General features: G+C 39.9%; 1 protein-coding gene across 1 annotated transcript in view; it reads left to right on the forward strand.

Annotated features, from left to right (window-relative positions):
• The window catches only part of LOC149191916 (serine/threonine-protein kinase CTR1-like), a 294,581-nt gene that overhangs the window by 18,815 nt on the left and 254,825 nt on the right, over positions 1-20,941 (forward strand). The window contains exons 2-5 of the mRNA XM_089404411.1: positions 7,183-7,481; positions 7,586-7,730; positions 8,091-8,194; positions 9,715-9,923. Of these exons, the coding sequence (XP_089260537.1) occupies positions 7,183-7,481; positions 7,586-7,730; positions 8,091-8,194; positions 9,715-9,923 (757 nt within the window). The remainder of the gene's footprint in view (positions 1-7,182; positions 7,482-7,585; positions 7,731-8,090; positions 8,195-9,714; positions 9,924-20,941) is intronic.

Genomic DNA, 20,941 nt, shown 5'->3' on the forward strand with positions numbered 1-20,941 from the left:
ACTCAAATGAGATTTGAATGTTATCTTGCAAACTCTGTTTTGGATGATAAATAACGAGTTAATAGATTCTTCATTAGTCCATCAGAAAGCATCTCCATACTACTTTTAGCAAATGAAATTCATGTTGGAGGTTTATTATGGTCTCTTTATTCCTATTAATTTTAATCAAGTTTTGATATTTCGCGAGTGTTCTGACCTTTTCATGTTTTGAGATAACAGTAGCTGAGTAGTATGTCAAGACAGGTCATTGATGCAGTCCAATTATTCGCGAATGATACATTGTTTGAAATTGTCTATTTACTAGTAGCATAAGTTTGCAAACATGCACTTCTATTTTTTTTTTTTTTCAGTTCAACTGCATTTATTTATGATTTGTTGTGCATTAATATTATTTCATCTTGTGATAGCCAAACCTGGGTTGCAGTTAAATAATCCAAAAATCTTGGAATATAAAGTGATCCATTGATGATAAAACATAATATATTGAATATTATATGAAAATTGATATGTTTCGGTTATAAATGAGGGCCTTGTATAAATACTAGCAAGATGCCCTTTCATGAATAGTCATGTCCCAACTAACAGACATGTCCTTTCATAATTATTAGTCATACTTACTAATTATTATTATTTATTGATATATTTATGTTCATAACATTGCCTTCCCCTTTAGAAATGCTTTGTCCTCAAAGCATATTAATGAAAAGGCTTGATATCTTTTTTTGTCTTGTAATGTCTTCGCATCTTTCCCAATTCTTGGAACTGTCATCTTCGATGATACAAGACGATATGAACTTCTGAGTGCTGAGCAAAATTGTCGAACTGAAAAATGATCTAACCATCCCAACTCATTCTTCTGTGGAACTTTGCACTTATGGGCTGCCAAAAATGAATTGTTAGCATGAGACTTATTTGGAGCATAAGTCAGTTGTTTTTGTCGTGAGTGATATTGATACATTGATTGATTGAGACGTCTGCACTTATGATTGGGATGTCGATAAGGAGTTCGTGTGACTTGATTTACCCATATCATGCTTGTGGCGATTTCTTGATTTACTTTACGTACTGATGTTGCTGTGTTGATTACATAATCTTCACTTGGAATTTCCGTCATCTGTATTGCAACATTCACATATGTTTTGACTTCAATTGAATTGGCATCCTTTTGAGTCATAGGATTAATGAGATCTGTATTTTTTCCCTTCTCCTCAACTTGGGCATTTTTATTTAAAGACTTCGATGCTTTTGTTTGGATAAGTTGTTTTCCAATGACTGTTTATTAGCCTTTGATTTCTTGACTTGTGCCAATAATTTATGACCATGATCTTTTAAGCAAGAAACTTCTTTGTTTTATCTGAGATAACTTCGTCAAATTATTTCTAAATCTTTGATATTGACTTTTGATTTTCTTGAAGCATTGCCTTCAAGATATCTTTAAAGTCTTCCGATGAAGCTATTTATCGATTTTGACTTTATTGTAATGTCCTGGAATGTCATTGTCTTCTTCTTATCGGGAAAAGTAAAAAATTCTCTGTGTGTTTAAGATGAAGGTATTTAGTTTTTCAAAGCAAGGCAATGTAAAAATTATGTCAATCTTTTCTTCAAACATAGTTACAACACTGAATTGGGATATACATTCATAATCATCAATTATCAGTTGTAATCAATATGGAAAAAGTCAACCTTGGGAATAAATAGGCAAGGGTCCAGGGTCCAGAAATTGAAAAAGTCGTTAACGTTTGGAGAAAATTGAAAAAATTGGCAAAAACTCGACAAAAATTAAAAAGTACAAAAATATTCATTTTTTTTTTAGCATTTAAAGTATCCACAACATAAATTCATTGCCACATAAATATGAAAAGAAAGCTAATATATAAGATTTATAGGAAGTCTAGTGCTACATTGCTTATCAACAATGAATTAAGTCTTGATTCCCGAGTCCTGACTCAATCTCAAGAGTCAAAATATCAACAAAAAATATAACAATTGTATATCATCATCATCAATCATCTAGATGTCATAAACTAATTAGTCACTGAGCTCCTCTTTCCCTTTTACAGGAATAGGGAATGGCTTTGCCTTTTACTCTAGAGGAAGAAGCAAAAATAGGAGGTCGCCTTTGTTCTCTGCTGCTGCCCATCCTAGATGGTGTCACCTCCTCCTGCCCCACCACCTATTTCTGCTCCTCCTCCTCTACCTCTCTCTCCGCTGCAGTTGCTACCTCCTTCGGCTCTAGTGCCTCCGGATCCACCTTTAACCATTCAGGGACTGAGTCCATGGTAGGACTCTCAGTCTCAACGCTCCATGCAACAGTGGTGTCAATATGGTCCAATGAGATGGCTTCCACATCAGTTTTTCTGAAGTTGTCTCACCCACAATCGAAGATTGTAGTAGATGTAGACCATGTCATTGAGGCATTGGGACTCCAACCTGTATTAAGGTCATAGATTGTAAATTAGTACTTAGAAAATTTAAATATTAAAAATAATAAATTATAATTTATAATGAATTCAAAAATTTAATTCAATTTTTTTTTACCTGTTGTGCTTTTTGGTGTGTATTTTGTCAAATACACTCTAGTTGCGCTCGCATTCGGAGGAATTGCATGTTTGGCTAAGCACTCAAATGGCAAGCCTTTGGAGACGGGGTACTCTGCTACCATAGCTTGTCTACCAAGCATCTACAAGTTAAAAGAAATAAGAGAAACATAATAAACAAGTTAAAACATTGAAATTCTAAACTTGAAGCGAATTATGAAGATGCAATTAATTATGAAATTTGAAACAAACGGAAGTTTACCTGGCATTTTGGTCTTCCTATCCTTAATAGCCATGGTAAAACCAAATGTACCACCTGCCATCCTATATATCTCCATTTCTTTAGAAATATGTTCATGTTCTTGTTCAGATGTCACCATCCTCTCAACACAAGTGAGGAATCCATCCATCACCTTGGCATCAAATCTGAAACCACAAGAGTAAGAAAATACGGGGTTGAGGTAGATACCTGCAACATGAATGGGGCGATGGAGGGTATTGTTCCATCTCTCATCAACCACTCTCCAGAGCAAATGTTGTTTCTCAAACCCCTCATCCCCCTTATCTTCGTAATAGGCCTGAATGGCTCCTTTGGCCCTATCCATGGCCTCATATAAATAGTCCATTGCGGGCTTGTCTCCATCAACCGACTGAAGTGTTGAAAAATCTAGGGCATACATAATTACGAGTGATTCTTCTTTACATGATAAGAATTTGTGAAGTACTTAAATAATTTATCTTAGCTTGATATTCCATTCATTATTAGTGTGTGTGTTTACTTCATCAAATTGCTACCAAAAACAAAAGAGACAAGAACACAAATATTTGGCTTACTGCCAGGGCCAAAACCTCTCCCTCTTGGAGAGGAAAACCCATGCAAAATTCTTCTTATAGAGATTCCATTGACGAATACCAAGACCATGACCCTTGACACACTCTGCCTCTCCAAGACCAAGATCATCAATCCCTTCCTTTGTTCACTGCTGAGGTCATCCTTATTACTGCTGCTGCAACTTCACTGAGATCATCCTTGCTCCTTTACTAAGATCATCATTGATGTACCATCAGTTAAGGTCACTATTGCTGCAACACTGCAAGACCTTCACACAAGTATACTACTGAGATATATGTCAACAAATACTTCGCTTATCTGGAATGTTAACAAGAAGTGTTACACCTGTGATCATGAGAATGCCGAGTAGGATAACAACTATATGCTGCTGTGATGTCACCGTGACCTGTAGGATCTTAGACCATTGAAACCCTTATCATAGCTTGTAACCCTTGTCACTGCTTCGCATTATGCTGAGACTATAACAGAGACATCACTTGGATTATCTTCATCATGAGAATGCCAAGATGGTTATGGATCCGAGACTGATCATGTTAATACTGCGGCTTACCAGGATTATGGAGACATTCTTATGCCGAGGATAACCATCCAACCGAGGTCCTGTCTGCTCCATGTATCTGAAATCTACATGCCAGGACTGCTATGCGAGATCCATCCACACTGCACCTTCGACTGAGATCTTCACTACTTCATTCATCCGAGATCCTCACAGGTATGTCAAGATCAGATTAATCTAGGTTCTGCTGCTCCTTATACCCATCCGAGGAGGCAGCTGAACCCTAGATCTATCCCACCGAAAATGCGGATCTTCTGCTCCTTAGTCACCCAAAAAATTCAGAGAGAAATATGCGAGATTTTTCCTTGTGTGTTTTGCGCTGACCCTTCATGGGTATTTATAGTGGTTAGTGTCATTTATTTGAGCTGACGTGAACCATGAACCGACATGTCATTTTAACCAAGCCGACATGACTTCCATTTATTCAATAATTTCCTTTTAATTCATTTTTGGAGCCGACATGAGGATTTCTTCGTTGCATAGCTTGCAGACTTTGCTTTTGAGGTGTTGATCTTGGTCTTGGAGGGTTGTTACACAACTTTGAAGACTTGTACACATTTACATAAACTCATGAAGAGTTTCTATACACATGATATGACTCTTTGATATATATAAATAAATCCTAAAGACATCAAGAAGAAGTCTTTCACCTAGTGACACTTTCTTGCTCATGAAACCCATGTAGCAAGATTACAAAAATAATTTATTTCCTTTTATTACATCGTTTACAAAGATCATGTCATTATGAAGACCGAACCTAGTTACACTTTCTTCAACATGAAGAACCCCTACCAAAGTTCCAAAATGGCACACACCACCTCCACTCTTGCCCAAAATCTCTCATCATATGAAACTAGTCTGCATATGCCCTCTTCCTTCGGCTTGCGGCTAATAGATAAAGCACACTACTCTTGTGAAAGAAACATGGTCCTCACATCCCACATAGAATTCAACAAAGACTGGAGAGATATGAAACTAGTGGCAAAAATAGTGTAATGGCAGGACACACCAACTCTTTGTTGTTGGTGAATCTTCTCATCAAGCTAAGCACAAATGCATGATTATATATAAATTTTGTTATGCTCTTGGATGATTCAACAATATCCCTCACAAAAGGAATCTTCCCTATATCCTCCAGCATGAAGTCAATGAAATGTGTATCACAAGGTGTCGAAAACAAGTTAGGACACCTCTCCATAAGCAACTTGCTAGCAACAACATAATTTGCAGCGTTGTCCGTTATAACTTAAACAACATTTTGTCAACTTACTTCTTGAATGAAGGTGTCCAACAACTCACATAATAAGTGTGGATTTTTAATCTGTGCAAATGCATCAACAAATTTCATAAACATTGTCCCCTTGGGACAACCAACCAAGAAGTTAAGAAGGATCCTACCCTTCTGGTCAGTCCAACCATCTGACATCACTGTGCATCTAGTGTGTTCCCGTGATATCGTGAACTCCTCCAGTCTAGCAGTGCAATCAACCTTTTCTTTTTGAAGTAAGAGGCCCTCTCAACTCCGCAAAGGCATGAGCTTTGTACCCCTATCCAACAATAGCAACAACATCAAACGTAGCTTGGAAGAATGGATTGGTCTTGGCAATGTTGAAAGGAACATCACTCCATAGAAGACATTTGCTGACCAACTTGTTAGCTTCTTCCTTTTCCCTTTTTTAAGTGTCGATTTGATCCCAGGTCGTGCTCCAAGTGTGGTTCTAGGAACAAAAAAAGATGAGATATCTGAGGGGTTGGGCCATGTGGATGTGGAATGTGATGTTGAAGAAGCACTCTCACTTCCCCCCACTCCTCCCCCTACAATTTGACTTTTTACCGCTGCCCTGTTGTCTTTGGCATCATCTTTATCATGCAGTGATTTAATGGCCTTCCAGATGATTTCTAGAGTTGCATTTGGGCAAAGTTCTATATTTTGCCTTGAAATTTGCCCCAGATGGAATTTTAATTAGTTGACACCCCTTGATATATGCTTGCCACACAATTTTTAAGTCAAATATTGTCTATTGACCCCCCCTGCGTACAACATTAGGTTCACCATATTCCCACAAAATGTCCAAATGCCTCAACATTTTGTTTGAAACTTTGCACTTGAATTTGAACCTACGGCAAAAAAATAATTTGAAAAAAAAAATTGGCCATCACATAAGAAGCAAACATAATTGTAATTGTGAATTTTAAATTTTAAATGCCTCTTCTCACTCATTGAAGTTAACAATGAACACACTCAGATCCGTTAAACAAGGGTTTGAATTTTTGAAACATGTAAACAATCTACGATAAACAATCTAGGGTAAATGAAGTCTGCAATGATTTCATTCAAATTTCAAAACAACAAACTAAAGACAAACTGATAGACGGATTTAAAAAACCATTTTTGTTATGGAGACCTAGAGAGAAATTAGAATTCATACTTGGCACCTGCAAATCGGCACAATGAGACTCTCACGTTGAGCAGTGGACAAAACTCCAAATCCACACCACAAAACTGGTAAATCTTTTCTTGGGCAGTGACAAACACCTCCTCACTCCATAGGCACGAATTGCAAAGGTTAGAGTGCAAAATGAGTGGAAAAATTAGACTTTTCCCAACTTATACGCGACTTGGTCCTCAGTCAGGAGAGTGTTTTAAATTTGAAAAATCTCAATAACTCGGCCGATAACATTGGCAAGTTGAAAAGCTCGCGAGTTCTCAATGTTATCCCAATTTTATTGGGAAGTTTTCCATAGAGCTTGTAAGTCCTTATTGTACTGTTTCTTGTGAAAATTGATAAGTTTAGGTTACAAATGAGGCCCCCCTATAAATAATAGGCAGGATGCCCTTTCATAAATAGTCAGGTCCCAGCTAACAGATATGTCCTTTCATAATTATTAGTTGTACTTATTAGTTATTGTTATTATTATTTATTGATATATTTATGTTCATGACACATCAGCAGTTTTCTTAAGTTAGCAATGCAATGCAAGAATTAATTTCCCAGTCATATCCATTGTCGGAATTTTGAATTTCTAAGCAAATTCTAGGAAGTTTACCATCCTTCTAAGCAGTGATACCATCATTTTTTTTGGAAAGACGGTCTGTGAAACTAGAGTTTATTGTGCGCCATCATTTTCTTGGGAAAGACAGTCTGTGAAACTAGAGTTTATTCTGTGCAATTTGTTGATATAAAATCAGTGCATTCTTTAGTACTTACTATCGTGGTGACATATATGTAAAACAGGTAAATGGCTACTTATCTTATCATGACAAAATTCCGAATGGATTTTATCAACTTTGGGGGATGAATCCTTATGTATGGACAATGTGCAATGACTCAAGGGAATGTAGTCGAATGCCATCACTGGAATCACTGAAATCTGTTAATGCAAGTGATTCTTCGTTGGAAGTCATTTTGATAGATAAGCGGGGGGACTCTCATCTAAGAGAACTTCAAAACAAGGCTTTAAGTCTTGTTTATGGTTGTGCTAATAAAAAAGAGGTCGTTGAACAACTTGGGAACCTTGTTTGCAACCTGATGGGGTGAGCATATTTGATGATGATATACTTTTGTCTCTTGAAATTTCTGTTTTAGCTGGTTAGCATGTGTCTATGAACTGATGCTTATATGTGGTTTGTGAAATAAGGGGTGCAGCTTCCACTGAGCATGGAGACCTAATGATGCGTTGGGATGCCAGCAGTAAGATGCTGAGAGACTGTTTAACTTCCATTGTTTTTTCAATAGGAAGTCTTTCTGTGGGCCTCTGCAGGCATCGGGCTTTGTTGTTCAAAGTAATACTTTAGCTATATGTATTCTATGTTACTTTTTGTTCTGCGAATGTTTGTGGCGTTTTAATGAGTTTGAGATCCATAGTTGAGCTTTCTATCTCTTATTCAATGCCAGACATGGCAAGGACCTTGTTGGTACTAGGATGATTGCAGAGTGTAAGGTTCAAATAAATCAGTATGTTCTATGTTTTTCAAATTTAGGGTTGTTGATTGTTTTTAATATATTGAAGTGATTCCCATAAGGGGAATGTGGATTGAGTTACCAGCTTTTCTGAATAATAGTTTGATGAGAGTGAAGTTAAGAACCCACTGATCTTATAGTATGAAATAAAATGCCAAGTGCTGAAATCATTTTTTATGCAGGTATTAGCAGATACCATTGACTTGCCCTGTCGTATTGCTCGGGGCTGTAGGTATTGCGGGAAGGATGATGGTTCATCCTGTATTGTGCAGTGTGGTGATGACAGGTATGTCTAGTGGACAATGTTTTCTAACTCAATTGCTGTATATAGCTTGCCTGCACTCAAAGATACTTTCTTAATGTGTTGATTTCAATCATGTATAGTATGAAAGCTATAATTTTTTTTTTGACAAATCTACTCTATGACTCTGGATGTTCTTATACTGAGATGTGTCATATTTTATCCTGAATGGCTGAAAAGTGACCATGGGTATGAAACTTGCTTGGTAGTGTCTTCAACTTGTAAATCTGTTTTGGTCATGGAATTATCATTTGTCTTTAACAATGTCTGGACTCCGCAGTCTTTGTTATTTCTTGCCATGCTTTTTGGAAGCTATTGTTTTACTGGGTTAGACACCCCCTGCCCCCTCCACTCCCCACCTCTGTGGTGTCCGTGCATTGCCACAATTCCACATACGGCTCCATGGGTTGAATATATAATAATGACATGGGTACCTTGCCAATTGCCCTGGTCTGGCATTTTTGGTTAAGGAATCATTTTCACAGGTATTTGATCTTGTATTGCAAGTTTTTGAAACATTTTTATTAGGCATTGACTTATAAGAAAAACAGCATATTCTGGCCATTCTTTGCTTTTATGCTGACAGTGGTTGAATATGATTTAATTGTAGTAAGAGCTTCAGCTGCAGAGAAATGGGGTTGTGACAGGGATTTAGATTGAAAGGCAACTTTTGCTGATTTGTTTTGGCCTCTTTCACATTCACAAGGTTCATTCAAGTTGTTGTTTACTTTGTAACTGTTACTGCTATTATTACAGTGGTGGCATAGAAGCTTTCTATTAATGAAAAGTAGTAATGCTTTTAAATTCACCCTTTCATTATATTAGAAACTATTGATTTGATTATGTTGGGTCCAGTAAAAATAAAAATAGTGCAACTAATAGAGTCAAATCTATCATGGCATGACTAATTTATTTACTTTACAGTCTGCTTTGCTATTATTTTTGATCTTAACAACAATGAATTAGGGCTAGGCCAAGTAGGTTATATTTTGTTTGGGATCTTCCAGGAAGTCCATGGTAATTGTTGACAGTAGTAATAGAGGTTTGAGAGTGCTCTTGTCATAAAATTCATTCTTCTATGCTTTACAAATTTCATTGTTGATGAAGTCAAAGGTAGATTTTTATTCCTTTGGATGGCTGCATTTCTCTTGGTTTAAAGTATGATTTGGGTTTGCCTTATGCATTTTAATTTTTTATGACATATGTTTTAAACTGTAGTTGCTATTCTGGGTTAATTCTAAACTTGGAGTTGTGTATATACATGTCTCAACTTTACAATGCAGAAATGAGTGAATCTGAGAAATTCATTAGTTACACTGGTAGAAGTGCCAGTTGCAATAAGGCACCACTATTAATGTAACGACCCATTATCTACACTCTCCAAGGATACCACTACTAGTGCGCACTGCACACACATAGCCATCCAATTAACTAGAATCAAAGGTATGCATAGTATTTGCTGCGTGGATCTCTGCCCCATTAACGGCTTATATGTGTTAGTGCAGGGAATACGTTGTTGATTTAATTGGAAGACCAGGGGTTATGTCTGAGCCAGATTCCTTCCTCAATGGTCCATCTTCAATCTTAATTGCTTCGCCGTTGCGTCTTCCAGAGTTAAAATCTTCTTTGTTCACTGATGAATTCAGGTCTTTGGCCAAGGAGTATATGACAAATTTTAAGTTTTTGGATCCAGCGTTAGACAATGTCAGTCAAGGTAAGCTCCTTTATAATGATTTTGCTGTTGTCTCTTTGTTTGCTATAAAGATCATTACAATCTGATATGGTGGTGGAGTATTTGCATTAGGCCACCAGGGGTATAATGGGTTTCAAGTTTCAACCGTGCTTTATGCATTAGCTTAGCTTTAGTTTAGGTGACTTGTTCTTAAGGGAATTTTTTTTCAAGGTGTCAGTGCCTTAGTCACCTAAACTGTTTTTTGGTTTTCAACAACTTTCTTTGTAATTAATTTGATTAAAGAGGACATTCATCTAGATTATGTTAAATAACTTCTTCCTGAAAGCTGGAATAAAGAGATTGTAGAAATCTCTGAGATTCGGCAATTAATAGAATATAAAATTTAACTTTATTTATTGAGCTCTTCTGGGTCCTTTTGAACTTTCAGTCTTAGGGCTGTTCTGAAATATTAAATTACAACAGTAATATTTCACTTCCCTTCAACCCGATTTCACAGTCTTAGGGCTGTTCTGAAATATTAAATTACAACAGTAATATTTCACTTCCCTTCAACCAGATTTCACCTGGCAGCCCAAGAGAATAAATACCATATTGCTGTACTTCAATAACATGATACTACAGCCTTTAGGGCACACTTTTGAAGGCATGTAACAGATCTTGAATGTCTTATTACAGCAGATTATAACAGCAGCGATTCTGATCCTTTATCTGCTAGATTCATATTAATTCAATTAACCAATTCAGCTATATGTTATGTCAAATCAACATGAACAACAAACTCTAAAATCAGTTCAACCATGAAGATAACATAAGCTGAAAATCAAATGTTCAAGTGCACAATATTCGGATGGCTGGAAACTTCATATATATATATATATATATATCAAAGGTGAAGTACAAGTCAAGCTCTCCAAAGCCTAGCTAGGGAAACAGTATATATATCAAAGGTGAAGTACAAGTCAAGCTCTCCAAAGCCTAGCTAGGGAAGAAGTAGGAAAAGCCCTAGCCACCAACTCCTAGATTGGAATTACTCCCAACCAAAGCTGGTCACTTCACTAAAGCTCCTCAACAAGCTAGCATCAATACTGGCAGGTCCTCCTAGGCATGTACACGAGGCTTATATCACACAAGCGCTGCACACTAATGCTCTTGTCTTCCTTAGGGTTTATAGATGCTTGCTATGTTACATTACACAAGTACATGGCAAGAACACTATAGCATTAGCCTCCATGGAACATCGGGATTACAATTACTGAGTCTTCTTCCAAGCAAACCATCACACCAAGCTCAAAATTCATCAGGCTAGTTGCTTCTTGTTCTTTCCCTAGCTTCCATCATCCCACAAGAACAAGGCGTCAAAATTAAACAACGCGTTAGCTCCACTTTCCATGTCTTCTAATAGGGTAGAAACTGCTTGCACTTCAACAAGAGTCACAAGACAATCTGTCATAGCTTTCAACATCATCTTTGTCTCCAAGGTTTAAAAGCACAGCACAAATCCTAGCATCTTACAAGAGAAATCTTTATCATCGTACAATATCAATCTCTCCAAGGACAACCAAGACGTCTCTCGCTCTTCTTGTCTTCTACTAGGTTTTTTGTGAACCCTATAATCTTGTTCCTTACAAGATTTCTTCATGACAACACAAATATAGAATAGAGTACAAATGAATGAATGTTTAATCCATGAGCTCTCTTCTCCCTTTACATATAGAGTAGGTGAGGGGGGCTAACATAAAACAATGGCCTAAATCCATACAAGGAACCAACGAGGCAAATCCACATGGAGCACCATACAATACAAGAATGTACATGTCCAACCCCTAGGGTGAAATGTCCTTCACGCAATTGTTAGAAAATGCAAAGTGGTAGCTTATTAATTCTTATTTTCCTTAACCTTGATACTTGCTTATGAATCTTAGTTAATCTTCTTTATGTTCTTTAGTTAGATCTTTTCATCAAACAAATATCAAGAATGACATAACAACAAAGGACACAGAAATTAGGCTCTTAGCCAGGGCAAAACCCTTCCAAGGGGAAAACTTAGAAAACTTTTCTTTGCCTAGAATTTGCTTCAATCGAGACACAAAGACCCAAACCATAGACCAAGTCCTTCTCCAAGTACAAAGCCAGCCCTCCAACAAGTATTTTCTTGATTTTGCACCAACCAACTTCAAATTGCAACTTCGACTTGCTAGCTTCCATACTGCAACTTGTCCTGCAACTTCGACCCTGCGATTTTGGCCTTGTAGCTTCCCTAGAAACCCTAATCCTTCTTCCTCTTGAGAGCTTCCTAGAGCAAGGCAGCTCCTCCTAAGTTCAATGAGGTCAAGGTACGGTATTCTCCCTTTCAGCTACAAGATTTTGCACTTCTTCCTACTGTAACTCGAACTTGCAATTTTGACCTCCTTTTGCAACACAAGAAACCCAAAAACTTTGCATGTGTAAGAGAGAGAGCCCAAAACCAAGATTTCCTCCTTCTTTCTCCTCTTAGACCTTCACTCTTCTTTTTCCAGCTTCGCATCTACAAATCGAAATCTTTTTTGATAGATCGAAATTGTGGAGTGAGTGAGTGCTAAATGAGGTTGAATTGCTTCTTTATATAGCCTTCTATTGTAGCGGCTGCAACCACCCTCCAAAATTCTGCCTTCGCTTTGTTTTGGAGCCTCCCTCCTCGAAATCTTAGCATCCATCTTGCACTGCTTAGGTACGTGTGTTTCATTTCATTTTATATTTCGCCTAACAACTTGTGTTCACTTACTCATTTTGTCGACTAACCACAAGCTGACCTGACACTTGGTTCACAACTGGACTTGTGTTGTCTAGGAAAGCTATGCCATCCTAGAGGGCAACTGCCTTGCACTCAGGAATTACGCAGAGCAGCCCAGCAGCTGCCCTGCACTCAGAAATTGCGCAGAGCAGGCTAGCCAACCTTTCTTAGGAAAATTGCGCAGAGCAAGCTTGCCAGCACTGCTCTCTAGAAATGCATAGAGCAGGCCAGTGAACACTGCTCTCTAGAAATGCGCAGAGCAGGCCAACAACCTTGCTCTGGAAAATTGCACAGAGCTGGACAACTGGCCTTGGCCACTTAGCCTAGAAACAACGCAGAAGTTTTCCCTCAGTGGCTGTTTGTTGCATGTGCCGGTAGGTTGCCTGGTTCCCTCCAGAACAACGCAATTCTTCCTTGCATACATGGCAACTTTTTCCCGAAAAGCAAAAAAGCAAAAAATGAAAAAGCATCCCTAGATTTTAGGATCTATTTTTAGCAGCTGGGAGTTACATGTAAAACTGATTCAGAAACTTCCCAAGTGTTGGTTTTTCCTAGATTTGTGGCATGTGCGTCATAAACACTAAAAATTCTAAATCTATTTAAACAGTGCCCCAAAGTTCATTCTTCACATTCGATCTTGGAGCTTTGGCATTCCCGAGGCATCTAGGAACCTTCGGTACAGTCGACGTAGCTTTTTGGGGTAAGTTTTGCTTTTCATGTCTTTTGCTGCTTTTTCTTTCGCTTTTGATTTCTTGGCTTGTGTGAGTGCTATTTCCCTTGTTTTATTGAACCACTGCTGGCGTTTCAATGTGTTTTAACTTATAGAAGTGCCGTTTCTAGTTTTGTATTCCATTTCCTTAGTGTCGCATGCATGACCCTGTTTCTGCACAAACATTTACCGTTGCAACGACTCTCTTCACGGGTTGCATTTTTTTGCCGTTTGACTAATTTCTACACTTGCTTGAATTGCATGCATGTCTATTCACTCAGATCTGCACCAACTTTGTACACACATTCAATCCTTCTCGTATTTAGGTTGCCCTTGGGCAGATTTGGGCTGCCTTGGCCCAAATCTTGCTTCTCCCGTCATGCACTACGCATTCTCGGAAGTGAAGGCTCTACCTTGCCTCCAGGAATTGCATAGAGGTTGCCCACACTGGCTCCTAGCTGTGACCTGTGCAATCCTGGGAGGCAGTGTCGCAGTCCTGCCCACTGGAACTACGCAATGCGCAGTTCCAGCCAACACACTAGTTTGATTGAACTGCACATTGCGCAGTCCCAATCCTCAGACAACCTCTCTTGACTGTGCATTGTGCAGTTCCAGTCAGCAGCAGACCTCACTGGCCGCTGTGATTGTGCAATGCGCAGTTCCAGTCAACAACAGGCCTCACTGGCCACTGGGATTGTGTAATGCGTAGTTCCAACTGACAGTGTCCCAGCCTCTCTGAGTCAATGCTGCACAATCTTGCCCAACAGTCACCTAGTTTGCTGCATGATTGATTCCCGAGTTGCTTTATGTTTTCCGCTGACATTGGCTTGCCATGAGTGTCTTCTCTGTCTCTAGGTACAACAGGTGTTGAGCAACTTCTCAGCAGTACAGGTAACATGGCTTCCAAGAGCGCTGGATCAAAGGACGGTTGAAAGCAATACTGGAGATGTGGTTGAATAGGTCTCTATAAGCTTGACCGTTTATCCAAACATGCATCTGTTCATTGAGAAAGACACCAAAATCAGATGGCAAGACATCAACACTATATTTGTAGGAAGCTTTGAGGAGAATCTGGAGGACCGACAGGTCTATGTCAATGTTCATAAGTCAGGATTGTACAAGGTTGCATGCAGGTATCTCACTTTCCCGTGCGCAGACGTGATCCACTAGATTGTCTCACACATTGATCCTGAGACAATGATACTGAGCAGTACCAGTGGAGTAGAGCTTGCTACCTTCAAGATGGAAGATTAACATCAAATGGTTCATTTGTCCCAGCCGGTGAACAAGATGGATGCACCGTTCTACACTCCCAATAGTAGCGAGAACATGAGACATCTTGAGGCGTTGGGTAAGGGAGCCATCAAAGTTTAGGAGGACACCTGACCAGATCTACAAGACAAGGAAGGCTTACCAACTCGTGTTCATCTTTGCATGTCGCTTGTATGGCCAAGAGAGTACGGAGACCTTCTTGCAGAGTTGGATTGCTATGTTGGATCAGCTGGCAAGTGAAGGAAAACCTTCAATTGGTCCAACATGTTAGCTCTCCAGCTGAAAGTGCATGTATCAAATGCCTGGAGTCCGCCCAAGGATCAACAAGCAAGATTCTTCATGTCCGCCTACTTGCTCAATGCAATCTGTGCCCGTCAACAGTTTCCTGGCATGGGTTGGGCATGGACACCTTCAGAGAACACTGTGAACGTATATTGCAAGTTGCTCTTAGAGTGCGGCTACCAAGGAGTCATGGATAGACTATCTGACCACTTCATTGCCCCTTTGTACACGATGATATTTGAACAAGATCCGCCTTGCATGTCCCAGGTAGCAATGGAGGCGTTGCTGAACATTGCAGATTGGTACGCCTCACCCGATGGCACCTTCATCAGGATGTACAATGCGGAGAAGGCTCTGCATTTGTTGCCGAAGTTTGCCATGGACAAGCTGGTCATGTAGGAGGTTGCATACCACATCTTGACAGGGTTATTAACTGGACTGCACAGGAAGAAGAAGGCACCATGGCCTATGCTTCCTTTGTGGATTGGGTTGTACACGATCCAGAGTTTGAAAGAAGCGGATGCTAAGGTCGAGGACTTCAAGAAGTTTCAGTTCGGCACCAAGAGTTTCAATCCGTACGATCCACATGGCTTATGCAGGGACCACTGTTCGAGAGTGTACTATCCTTGGATCCATGGGGCGTGTCATTGGCCAGAGGGAGACTCATCTAGATATTGCTATAACTCCTTCAGGCTCAATGAACCGGTCAACATGGCAGTAGAGTGGCTAGCAACACACTCAAGGCAGCAGCACCACAGGGAGCAACAACGATAACAGCAACAAGCAACAAACCTGCACAAGACAAAGGCAAGAGGAAGATTGCCAAAAGCACAGAGGCGGAGCAAAGCTACAAATTTAAGGGAGATCCACTTGTTGAGAAAGTAGCTTTGGACATAGAAGCGAAGAGGCGACAAGAGAAGAGTGCAGAAAAGGACAGATAACCAAAGACTGGAAGAGACGGAGAGGAAGTTGCAGGAAGTAGAGCAAAAGCTCAAAGAAGAACAAGTGCTGCGTAGAAGAGAGAAGGAAGCGCAACATGAACAGGAACAGGAGGAAGTGTAAGGCGCACAGACAGAGCAAACTGCGCCGATACAAGTTCATATACCTAGGGGGGGTAATATGGGGTACAAAGGGAGGTACCCAAGGTAATAATGTAATAATGGGATGGGCCATAGTAATAAATAACGTGGTTAACCCATATCATGTAAGGGACCACAAGTAGTTAATAATAATGTAATGGGCCCATGGTATTAGTTTGATGGTATGAGAGAACCATGGTAATGATCCATGGTATTATATGTATGAGGCCTATATAGAGGCTAGAGACTCCACATGGAGAAAGGGTCAAGGAATATTGTATGAACAGGCATATGGCTTGTGGAGTGTTCTCCTTCCTTAAGGAGTGAATGTATGGTGTTGCCCTACCTTAAGGGTTTGATATCAATAGAGAAGCATTTATATATATTTCTATCTTATTGTTTCTTGGATTTATTTGCGTTGTCTTATATTTTCAGATCATATCTATAACAAGTGGTATCAAAGCAACACCATAGATCTGGGTTATTTATGTTATTATATATTTTTGGGTTAGATATAAAACACACTTGTTGAGAAAGTAGCTTTGGAGATAGAAGAGAAGAGGCGACAGGAGAAGAGCGCAGAAAAGGACAGATAACCAAAGACTGGAAGAGACAGAGAGGAAGTTGCAGGAAGTAGAGCAAAAGCTCAAAGAAGAACAAGTGCTGCGTAGAAGAGAGAAGGAAGCGCAACATGAATAGGAACAGGAGGAAGTGTAAGGCGCACAGACAGAGCAAACTGCGCCGATACAAGTTCAAGACTCAGATCCACCAGTAGATGAGGAATAGGGTGAGCAGCTGCGAGAACAGGAACTTGCTCAACAGGATGAACTGATAGTAGAACCGATGGACATGGAGATGTAACAACCAGAACAAGATTAGGACACTAACCTCATGCCAAAAGCAACTGACGTCACCCCACAGGCTTCACCAGCTGCAGCAGCAGAGCAAGTCCCAAGTGAACAAGGGGATACAGTTCTCCTTGAGGATAATCTAGGAACAAAATTGTACAACATAGCTTTTGACGAGTCATAGCACAGAGTTGTACAAGCACACAGAGCACACATCCTAGATGAGCATACATCACCTGTGCACTTTGAAGAACGGGTGATTTTGTCAGATGTGCGAAGACATCTAGCTGCCTTTGCCGATGCTACGAAGGCTTATGCCGAAGCCATAAGCTCAAGTGTGAAGTTCTTGATAGTAGAAAATGAGCGCATGGCTAAGCTCAAGTGTGAAGTTCTTGATAGTAGAAAATGAGCGAATGGCTAAGGAATTGTAGGTAGCCAAGAGAGAGAGGAACAATCAATGGGATCCGCCAGAACAGAGATGAAGAAAGCGATACTTGCTGAATTATTGGCTCTTGAGACAGTCATGCGGAGGCTGTATGACAGGTTCTTCATCGTGCACAAGGCAGTTGTCCATCTACATGGTCATCAGCCGTGTTGCACCAAGATAGCGCGAACACTCACAGATATACATGCCGTTGTTGATCATGTACAAACATGGACAATTAGGTACAAGGGAACCACGCTTCACTTGCACAGGATGATGAAGCTGCAGGTAGAGTTGGACAAAGTACACATCCGAAGTCTGATCCAGAACTATGAGGAACTCCCGTCATTGATCACCAATGTTGAGGCTTTGTATGCATGGTTGTTCAGGAGTTTGAATGTCATGGTGAGAAAGTACGACACCCTATCAATTGGAACACTCACCGAAGCCAAAGAGAAGAACCAAGTCCGATTAGAGCTTGATGCGTATTTTGATCAGTTGATGCACATGGCCACCAACGCAGATTTGCAGATTAGTGCAGAGAACATGCAGAGATATGTCGCCGGTCCGACCTTGCTCGGGACTAAGCTGCGCATGTTACAGGATGAGTTTGACAGAGGTTCCAAATCAATATACCCGGAAGTGATGGAGGCAAGAGTTTTTTTCCAAAAAGACATCATCAAGCAGTACACAGACACCATTGCGCAATACCAAGCATGACATTAGTTCGTCATCGAGGATCACTGTTTTCAAAACTGGCCGGCGTGGAACCGACTCGACCGAGTTGGTCCGAGCCAGAGCCTTAACTTGTACTCAGCCATGGAAACGAATTGGTCGGCTGGGTTAATACCGAGCCGACTGAGTTGTCTAACAACTCGGCTGGCTTGGTATTAACCCGACCGGCTCGGCCGAGCCCGCAATAACTCGGCCGGGTTGGAACAACGGCCCATTAACCCTGAAAATCAACGATTTTTTAATTTTTATTTTCTTCTTTTGGGGGACTCCAAACTGGATTGTAATTTGTTTATATTGTCTTTGGGGTCCATTCCCCTCTCCTAAACCCTATTTAACCCACCCAACCCCTCTCATTCTCTCACAACCATCTCATGCATTTGAGTGAGAATTTGAGTGAGAGTTTGTGAGGAGTTGTTGAGTTTTGTTTTTGGAGTAGCAGTGAGGAGTCTTGGGCAAGCATTGTAGCTGGAGTGAGGAGCTTCTTGGGCAAGCATTGTAGTTGGAGTGAGGAGCTTCTTGGGCAAGCATTGTAGCTGGAGTGAGGAGCTTCTTGGGCAGCCATTTGGAGCAGCATTTGCCATTGAGGAGTTGGTTTCTTGGAGCAAGTTTGAGGAGGCAGTTTGTGCATGGAGGTTTTTTTTTCACTTGTAAAAATCTGTTTTTGCTTATTAAATTTTATGTGCAAATCTGGAAATCCTAAAGAGTGTTTTTTGTGAAAGAAATGAACATTGAATCAATGTTTTTGTTTGTTTGTTTTCATTTTCAGATTTTTTGCTTTCATTTCCAAGTCAAAAAATGGCAGCTAGAGTGAAAGGTGCTGCTTGGGCATATGTTGAAATGGTTGATAGTCAAATGCATTGCAAATTTTGCCATAGGAAAATTAAGGAAGGTCCTGGGGGCATTAATAGGCTGAAACAACACTTGGCAGGGATTAGAGGCCAAATTACTCCATGTACCTCAATAGAAATTGGGGAAGGATTTGTTAGCCAAATTTGAGAAGTTTAAAGAAGATAAGGCTAGGCAAAAAGAGTTAGAGGCTGAAATTGGGAGGAAGAGGAATATACAAAAAATGATGGCTACCAACCCCCATTTGATTTTGAGGGTTCTTCCTCTATCCCTTGTACTGATGCATCCAACCCCTTCTGATATGTTCCTCCCTCTTTTGAGTCTATTCAAGAAAATGGAAAGGGTAAAATGAAAAAGGGTGATATGAATATCAAAAATTATTTCACTCCCTCCTCTCCATTAGATGCACATGGTCCTCAAGCTAGTAGAAGTCATATGCAACCCACTTTAGATGACCATTGGAAGAAAGAATTGAGGGAGACTGCTTGTGATTACATAGCTAGATGGTGGTATGATGCTGATATCCCCTTCAATGCTTCCCGTTCACCATATTATGAGCCTATGTTTGATGCCATACATGTTGCTGGAAAAGGATTCAAAGGCCCTACTATGCATGAGCTAAGGGGGTATCGTTTGCAGAAAGAAAATTTCTCCATTAATGAGTATTTGAAATATTTCAAGGACTCATGGGCAAGAGCAGGATGTACCATCATGTCAGATGGATGGACTGATCAAAGAAACTGTACCATCATAAACTTTCTTATCTTCTGCCCACAGGGAACCATGTTTCTAAAATCAGTTGATGCATCTGATAAGGTAAAAGATGGACAATTGTTGTTTCAGCTATTGGATGAGGTTGTTGAGGAGGTGGGGGTGGCTAATGTTGTTCAAGTCATCACAGATAATGCCTCTAACTATGTTCTTGCTGGTAAACTGTTAGAGGAAAGACACAGAACCATCTTTTGGACCCCATGTGCTGCACATTGCATAGACCTCATGCTTGAGGATATTGGCAAATTAGATTGGGTCAAAAACACTGTAGATCATGCCAAAAGCATAACAAAATTTATCTACAATCATTCATGGATTTTGAGCGCGATGAGGAAACACACAGGGGGCAAGGATATTATTAGGCCTGCCATCACTAGATTTGCTACTCATTTTTTGACATTGCAATCTATGCTTCCACAACATAGAAACTTGCAAAAGATTTTTTCCAGTGAAGAATGGAGTCAAAGCCAGTGGTCTCACAAACTGGAAGGCAAAGAATTGAAAAAGAAAGTTAATGAAGAAATATTTTGGAGAAAGGCAACAGAGATTGTGAAGCTTGTTGAGCCATTGGTTAAGGTGTTGCGGTGGGTGGATGGGGAAAGATTGGCTATGGGCTTCATTTATGAGGCTATGGATCAAGCAAATGAGCAAATAAAGAGGGCATACAAGGATAAAGTGGCTAAGTATGGGCCCATTTGGGCAATCATTGATGAAAGATGGAACAATCAACTCCATTGCCCTATACATGTAGCTGGGTATTTTTTGAACCCATGGTATCATTATAAAGCTAAGGCGACAGGAGCTTTGAGGGGGGAGGTTAGAGATGGATTGATTGACTGCATTGATCGCATGATCCCATTGGAGTGTGATCAGCTGGAGATACATCGACAGGTCACAACCGTCAGCAATGCCTCAGGTACCTTTGGGAAGAACCTAGCAAAGATTGCAAGGGAAGCAGATGAGCTAGGTAAACAAAAATTTTAGTTTTCAAACTCTTAATACTTATTTTGTTAAATCGTTTATAATTTGAAAGTTGGATATAATTTGTAATTTTGTTGAGATAACTCATTACACTCCTATGTTTTTTGCAGCACAATGGTGGGAGGCTTTTGGTAGCCATTGTCCTGAATTGCAGAAGTTTTCCATTCGTATTTTGAGTCAAACTTGCAGTGCTACTGGGTGTGAGCACAATTGGTCTGTCTTTGAGAGGATTCACACAATGAACAAAAACCGTTTGGATAAAAAATGGTTAAATGATCTAGTATATGTCCAATACAACCTCCGGCTCAGGTGCAACCAATTG

The sequence above is a fragment of the Pinus tabuliformis genome, chromosome 2_2 (genome assembly GCF_031772625.1).
Source record: "Pinus tabuliformis cultivar Carrire ecotype Pingquan chromosome 2_2, CPIR1, whole genome shotgun sequence".
NCBI lineage: Eukaryota > Viridiplantae > Streptophyta > Pinopsida > Pinales > Pinaceae > Pinus > Pinus tabuliformis.